At 39.0% G+C, this 8,648-nt stretch overlaps 1 protein-coding gene across 1 annotated transcript; it reads right to left on the minus strand.

The window, feature by feature from the left end:
• Positions 1-7,268: 7,268 nt before the first annotated feature.
• On the minus strand, positions 7,269-8,648 carry LOC137748954 (transcription termination factor MTERF6, chloroplastic/mitochondrial-like). The gene has a single exon (XM_068489141.1). It carries the CDS (start codon positions 8,569-8,571, stop codon positions 7,369-7,371), a length of 1,203 nt encoding a protein of 400 aa, XP_068345242.1. The 5' UTR covers positions 8,572-8,648; the 3' UTR covers positions 7,269-7,368.

Here is an 8,648-nt window from a genome sequence, read left to right on the forward strand (position 1 = left end):
TTTTTGGTTTTAGCATATTTCAATTTCATTTCTTTTCCTTTGGAGTTTAATAGAGGTTAGTTTTTAGTTGTGGAATTTATTTAATTATTGATTCTAACTATTTGTTATTCTATATTTTTTTTTTATCATTGGTAGATGGCGCATTTTCGCAATAATTGAAAAAAGTTGTGCTTATGTCTCTTTATGTGGGTACGATCTACATTGATTCGTTTTTTTTTCTAATAATTAAATATTTAGCTTACTAACACTATCATTCTAATAATAAAATAGTTGGTCATGTATTGCATACGATTCAAACCCAATTTCTCTTGTTAGAGTTATAATCCTATAAAATTGGAATCAAGCTAAATTGTTCGGCCATGTCTTTCAACTTAACAGAGAGCAAGACTGTTACGTCGTATATTTAAACAGAAAAAAGAACAATCCCGTAAAGTTGTAACAACCCGTCCCGATTAATATTACGGATTTAGGAACGGAAGGGTATTTTGGTAACTTCATAGGGATTGGGCTAGATATTTTAAATTGTTACTTTTGGGTCTTAATTGGTGAGCCACGTGGGGCCCACCCTTACAAATTTGTCCCCCGGCCCACTATTCCATCTCCCTCTCTTCCTTCCCTCTCCTGTGACAAACCACACAACTCTCTCTCTTCAGTCTCTCTCTCCCTTGTTGCATCTTTCTTCACCCGAGCACCCCACACACATGCATACACACATTCCCTCCGACGAACCATCACCCACCACCATCGTTCGACCTTTCTCTATCTCTCTCTCTCTCTCTCTCTTTCTCCTTCTCTGTGAAGCATAGAGACCACCCAAAGTTGCTTAGCACACCCACACGCCGGCAAGTTTCACTGTTCCAGAATAGGTAAGGCTCAAAATGCCATCGCTCATTCTTCCTTTTCAACGTTCTGGGTTATTTTAAGGAATATAAGTATGTTTTGGGGATGTTTGACACAAAAAAACCAGCTTGGGGATACTTCACCAGATTCCGGCAAAAAACCGAACCTTGCAGGCCATTTTACGGCCGACTCCGGCCATGACTAGCCACGAGATAGGTACGTTATTCTTCCTTGTTCCTTGGGCTTTATGTTGGTATATTGTAGGACTAGTTTTAGTTGAGTTTTTAGGTTGAACGGAGCTCGGAAAGCTTCGGCTTTCTTCTTCCTCGAAAATCGGCCAACCCAGCTTGAAATGGGTCAAACCCAATCCAAACCCTAGGCCAGCCCAAACCTTTGGGCCATGGAATCCGGCCCAAACTCTTGGCCTAAACTCTGTTGCCGAGGCCCAACCTTGTTGCCCAAAACCCCCCAGCCCAACCCAGAACCCTGGCCAATGCGTGGGTCCGCACGTGGGCGCCTGTCTTGGCCGGCGCGTGGAACACACGCCCCTCCACCGGAGGTACTATGGATGGTGACGTCGGCGACTTTTCCGGCCAACTTTCCGGAGACCTAAATCAGCGCGTAGCAATCCGGGCCGCTGCCCCATGGCAGTGCGTGAGGGCGCGTGGGGGTACCCGAGGTCCCCCGCTACGTTTTTAGACGTCCTGAATCTCTTTATGACGTCCGTTTTCTGAAATTCAATCGTTATGATAGAGTTTTATTAATTCGTACCTTTATGTGCTTAGGTGCAATTATTTATGGCGTTTCCATCTTCTCTAGTTTGCACGGTTCTTCGACAGCGAAGTGTCTGTGAGTGGACCCCTTCTAAAATGCATATTTTACTATTAGAAATGCATACATAAAAAGCATGATTTTATGACTACATTTTATGAAACGTTTATGAGTAAATTGGTTTCACGCTTTATGAATTATCATGCTTTATCGACTTTATGTTCTTTGTGGTATATATGATTGATGACTATATACAACGGAGCTCAGTAACTAAAACGTCATATCGTAAAAACACATTCATAAGTAGGTATATAGTCATCAATCATATATATTAGAAATATAATGTTAATGTTTTTATGTGTTTATTTAGTAGTTATTCATACGATCTGCCTATAGGCGAATGATACTTATATATTGGCTTCAGTCGAGTGATGTAGGAGCTTACTGGCGAATGATACTGCCTATGGGCAAATGATACTTATATATTGGCTTCGGTTGGGTGATGTAGGAGCCTACGAGCGAATGATACTACCTACAGGCGAATGAAGTGTTCTATATGCCTATGGGGAATGAAGTGTTCTATATGCCTTCGAGTGGGAGATAATACCACTACTTAGCCCACTATATATAATATATGTTTTTGCGAAGGTTTTATGGCATGCTAGGGTTTTTGGAAAACCTATTACATATTATGTTATTGAGTTTTCAAAAACTTTGGGGGGTTAGTACGTTGTTGATTAACTATTTTAGTATTACTTATATATCAACTTGGTCCACTCATGTTTTGTTTTGTGCCCCTTCAGGACTTAGAATCGAGGAGTACAATCCTGGCGTCAAGGCACTCCCACATCGGCATTTTCGAATCCTCTCGGGTGTAGGACCCATCCTTTTGTTCATTCAATTTTATATTATTCATTTTTAATGTCTTGGATTAGTTGTATGCTCTGAACACGTTCCACAATTGCATATTCATTATAATTAAATTTACAAGTTTTATTTATGTCGGTTAACTGTTTTTAGTTCTCATGCATCCTAGTATGGCTTTGTCACATTCGAGTGTCGGCCAACACATGCCTAACATGGTGTTTGGAGAATATCAGGGTCGGGTGTGTCAAAAGTCATCTCACCTTTTAAGCCCATCTCAACGAGCAATCTCCTCCGTCATGTCTTTCCAGTTTGCCACCACCTCCACTACCGTATCACAAAAAAAACCTCCTTTTCATGTCTCACTACATAGCCTAGAAAGCTAATCAAGATTGATTTGGCGACGTCATAAAGCCAGCTATTGCCCAAATTCTCTTTATCTTTGGTCACCATTTGTCTGAAAGGCCAAAACAAAGAGATTTCTTGACAAGTGCTTGGATTCGATCAAAAATTAATGCTCTTGTGGGTGTAAAGACACATGTTATAAAATTAGGTTGGAGACACGGAAGGAAGGAGATGGCCACTTGGGACAGCAGATCCGTGCCTGGGTTTTTTATTCCTTATTTTTCTATTTTGCTTTAATACTAGGGGTAGGTTCCAAATGGTTACCGAACCAAAACCCTCGTACTAATTACCGTACCAAACTTTTGGTTTGACAAAATCTATTACCATTACTATACCAAACTTTTAGTATACCAAAGTTCGGTATTGCCAAATAGTTCGGTTGGCATGGTATGACAATGGTAATTGCCAATTTATTTTGAGACAAAATCTATTTCTGTTTTTTTAACCCAATTCAAGGGCATATTTTTTTTTTTTTTTTTGCACGTTTATCTCATACATTGTAGTTTAAATTCATCTATTATTCATCATTCACAATTCACACATACAATAATTCAATTTAATCCATCAAGATTCATGATGAAAATTAAGCTTACATTCCAAATAGAAGTTACATACCAAAACAAATAGAAGTTAATAATCCAAATAGAAGTTAAAGTTTCAAACCAAATGAAAATTGGAACTAAACTTCAAAAAGTAAAATTTATTGATCAATTCTTCAAGCTTGAGATGTCGAAGCTTTTGGAGAAGGCATTGAATTTGTAGAAGATTGAGCTTGTGTCAAGTCTACATTACAAGTAAAGAAAACATATTAGTAGCAAGACGAATTTAAGTTGAAAACCATTTAAAAATTAAAGCATATCTTACTTGTTTCCATTTCTTTCATTTTCTTGTAAAATTGAAGCATATCTTTCTGTGGTTCCGTATAAAAGTTTACTTCATCCGCCCTAAGCCAATCACTAGTACACACTGGTGCCTCTACCATTTTAGGAGTCAAGAATGCCTTAAAAGGGTCCACAACCCTAATCTCTAGGCTAAATGCATTTTCACTAGCAACGGTAGAAGTGGGGTTTGCAAAGATATCCTTAACTACTTGTGAAAGAATTGAGAACCCTTTTGTGTTTGAATTCCACCACATCAAGAGATCAAAGTCACCAACAACAATATAAGTAGAGTTTTATTATCAAATTATTGGAATTTTATAAATATATAAATATATATATATATAATATATTATAAATATGCATTATAAAATTATATATTATATAATTTTATAAATGATATATTATATTATATTTTTGGTACGGTATGGTAATACCATGATAATGGTATCCATTACCAATACCGTACCATGAAATTTCAGTACAGTTCAATACTGTACCATTACCGATTGGCACAAAATCGGTATGGCACGATTGACAATTCAGCAAAAAAATCCACCCCTATTTAATTCTACTTAGTATTGCAGAGATTTGTCCGTGTATCTGAAACACCGGATGATAAATCACATGTCATTATACAAGTGAAATTCTATAATATTCTTTAAAATCAGTTTCGCCCCAACTTTGTCCACTCAAATGGTCATTTTCCATTCCATTTAGTTTTAATTAGTTTTTAAAAAAAAACTTGCCCCAAAGCGCCCCTAGGTGGTTTTGGAGACGTCAGTAAAATCACCTCTATTTTGTGGTAGTAATTAGGCTTCATTGAGGCGCACCTGGGTGGCTGAGGTTGTGAAATCCCGTCCCCAGAATTTCAGTATTCATTATGTATCTCGTAATTTAAATTCGTATTTCACGTTTTTGTTAATTTTATTATTTAATTTTAATTCCGTAAATTTTGGGAATTAAATCGAATAGTTATCGGGTTTGAATTTTCATAATTAATCCTTAAGATTCATTGACCTTTCGAGGTCACAAGTAACGTTTTCGAATAGATCTTGAAACCACGAGCACTTAGGCAGAAACCTTTTGGGAGTCCGGGTTTTAACGGTATAGTTACGGACATTTGAAGTTGTTACTAAATTATAGATTTTAAGTTTATTTTGAAACTCCCACCTTGTGGGAAAGGGAGCAATGAGATAAGAGAGTGAATGACCAATTAGAAATGGGAGAGAAAAGAAGAATGAATCAAGAAGGAAAAAAAAAAGGGAATGGTTGCTGCCAGGTGGCAGCGGGAGAGAAAAGGAAGGGAAGAGTGACTAGTGTGAAGGGAGAGGAAGGAGAGGAAAGGAGAGACCCAAAAATGGGTCATTTTTCACCCCCAAACCACCATTTTTGACCCGGCCATATCTTCTTCATCCAACTTCCGTTTTGGGTAATCTTGGTGTCCATGGAAAGCTCTTAATGAGTCTTACATCCCTACATTGTTAGATTTCCATTTTTCCTTTCCATTTTTCTAGGTCGAAGCCACAAAGTGTCGAGGGTTTTCTAGCGATTTTTCTCATTTTACGGTGATTTTGACAATGATTACCGTCGATCATCACTACTAATAGACTCCCCTCAACCCCTGGAGCAAGGCTCAAGCATTGGATGAGGCGTCGGAGTTCGTTCTGGCGATGAATCGAGGAACACCTATTTCTAGGGTCTCTAGCGGGTTTGGATGAAATTGAGACACTTCCCGGCTGAATTGGACTTGGTCACAGGTATGAAAATTGCTTCCCTAACTGAGATATACTTGCTTGTAAAATTTGATAATTTTTGGAAATTGTTGAATTTTCTGACAAGTCGGGGTGCCTGACCGCCACCAGCGGCAGCGCGTAACCAGTGGGCCGACGATGTATTTCTAAGTCCAATTAGATGCCATAAATTCATAATTGGTATCCGTATGAATTGGTTTGATTGTTTGAACTTAGTTTCATTATGATAATCACTTGATCAAAATTTGAATTGACGATCCGACTGTTGGATCGTCACCAAACTTTAATGCGTTATAGAACGTAATATTTGAGGATAGATGGAATTGATGGATCCGGAATCCAACATACGGATCTTCCTGAATTAGATTTCTAAGTTAGTAAAAGTAAGTGTTAACCGCGACCTAATTCTAGCAATTGGCGGAGATCCGACCGTCGGATTGCGATGAGATTTTAGTATGTTGTTCTTTGAGCATAATTTGAACCTTAGGAAGTTACAGATCTAGATTATGATGTGTGGATCTTACGGATTAAATTGCTACGTTGTGGACCCCACCGTTGATGGTTGGTCAACAAGTCTTGAACCATTTGAATTACTAAAATTAGTATAACTAGAGACTCAGTAAAGCTTTGTGGATTTGTCTCGGTGAGTGACTTTAATATATGTGATATGGTGATTACCCGATTCCTTATATTAATATCCTTTGTGGCTATGACACGGTTTTATAAATGTGTTTTCTGTTACAATGTGATTCTTTTATAATTGACCATCGATCTATTTTTATTAAATGTGATTTGATTCATGGATTGGTAATATTTGTGAAAAAGTGATTCGAATTGCATATTGAATTGTTTTGTAAATTGAAGGCTAGTAGGGGACTATGACCCTACTTGGTTAATCCGCGTTAGGGAGTCACTAGTGGTCCTGCTTCGTTAATCCGCGTTAGGGAGTCACTAGTGGTCCTGCTTGGTTAATCCGCATTGGGGGACAATACTACATATGGATCACGCTTGGTTAATCCGCATTGGGCGATCCTTATGGCCATTTATACTTAAGGGGTGATCATGCTTGGTTAATCCGCGTTGGGTGATCACTGCCTAACAGTTCTGTAGGTGTGACTCTACTTGGTTAATCTATGTTGAGGGGTCACTACCTACCTGATTATCTTGACCCTGCTTGGTTAATCCGCATTGGGGGGTCACTAGTGGTCCTGCTTGGTTAATCCGCATTGGGAGACCATACTATATATGGATCGCGCTTGGTTAATCCGCGTTGGGCAATCCTTGTGGCCATATATGCTTAGGAGTGATCATGCTTGGTTAATCCGCATTGGGTGATCACTTCCTAACAGCTGTATGAGTGACTCTGCATGGTTAATCTGCATTGGGAGGTCACTGCCTACTTGGTTACTTTCTTAGGGGTTGCCGGTTTTTTCATTCCTTCATTGCCACAATAGATTAGATTGAACCCCAATGAAGCAACATGTGTGTATAATCTATCAAATGCAGTTCCTGTACGAACAAAGTCAAGAACATCAATCTTAAATTGAAAGCACGACAATCAGGTCAAATCTCAAGTTAATTTCAAATACAACAACAACTACAAAGCCTTTTCCTACTAAGTTAATTCCAAATAAGAACGTAAATATATAACTAAAGTAGCTAGACAGTGGAACGCTAAGACAAACAAATAATTAACAAATGAATTCATTTCTAGAAATATATAAAACAGTAGTTAAGTTCACAAACATACATGCTGAGCCAAAAGTTAGCTCCTACCAATGGAAATGAACAGCGCTGCATCTACGATACTACCACCATCAGATATCCTGGACTTCAACTCTTTTGACCTACCACCATCATACATCCTGGACTTCAACTCTTCCTTGATACACACTCAATAACTGAGGTACTTCATTTATATTTCTGGCCACAAACCTCTCCAAGAAATACTTCTCCGCAGGCACCAACAAAGAATACAAACTCACATTTTCAATCCCCTTTATCAATCCTTTCAACAATAAAACTTTAACAACTGAACACCTTGGAACCAATCTCTTCTCCAAACTTAAACAGAGGACCAGCGGGCTTTTTGCAATCATTTTTGAAGACCACCCCATCTCGTTCACTAAAAATTCCAGTGCTCGTATTAATTTCTTCTCCGAGACAATCATACAATGAGGCTGACTCCTGAAGGCAGCGAGAACATCATCCTCAGACCACCCCCACCTCTTATAAATTTTGCGAATTCGATTCCATACAGACCTATTGCTACCACACAATGCGTTCATTGCTAACACCGAAGTTGATTTTTGCAGATCAAAACCCATTTCATTAAGCTCATCCACAAGTTCACTAAAATCTTTAGGCTTTAGCTTTAAAGTGTTGGGTTGACAAGTAAGCAACAGAGAAATGCAGGATTGGGGTATACCTGATTTTTTCAAAACCTCAATATTCGGCGCCACCTTCTTGGAGTGGCCTTCAGCGAAAATCCAGGAGCCGCGCTTTAAAACGGTAACGACATTTTTCTGAGGAAGCAGACTCCTAAGGAAATCATAAGTGGGTGCAATCCGTTTCTCCAAGCTCGTAGACAAAAGCTTCGGTCTATATGCCAGAGTTTTTGCCAGGTCCCCCTTTGAAACTCCTAGAGAAGCGAAAAACTCAAGCTTTGGCAAAAGGGTTTTCTCCGGATTGGAGTTAAGAACTGGAGAGTGATTCCTGACGATGCTGGAGATCTGGGTCTCAGAGAATCCATGGTTTCTGAGAAGGGACAAAACGAAGTCTGCTCTTTTGGGGGATCGCAAGTTGACCCACTTAGACGCTGAGATCGCACCTTCCGGGGACAGCCCACATGAGTTTATGAGGTAATTGACTGTCAAATCGTGGTGGGTTTCTGAGATTTCTGAGGTGAAGTGTCTGCAGAGTAGCAGATTTTGAAGAGGAAAACGTGAGGTTTTTACATCTCCAACGACAAATCGTTTAAATGTGGAAGTAACTATGCAGGAAGATGGAGAATAACAAAATCTGAGGGTAACGACTTTCAATTTGGAAAGCAATACCATCGTTTCAGTTAATCAAATTTCAAATTTGGAACTGGAAATGACCCCAAAAAACCCTAGCAGGTCTTCCGCTCACTGGG

Source organism: Pyrus communis, chromosome 10, assembly GCF_963583255.1.
Source record: "Pyrus communis chromosome 10, drPyrComm1.1, whole genome shotgun sequence".
In the NCBI taxonomy this organism is placed as follows: domain Eukaryota; kingdom Viridiplantae; phylum Streptophyta; class Magnoliopsida; order Rosales; family Rosaceae; genus Pyrus; species Pyrus communis.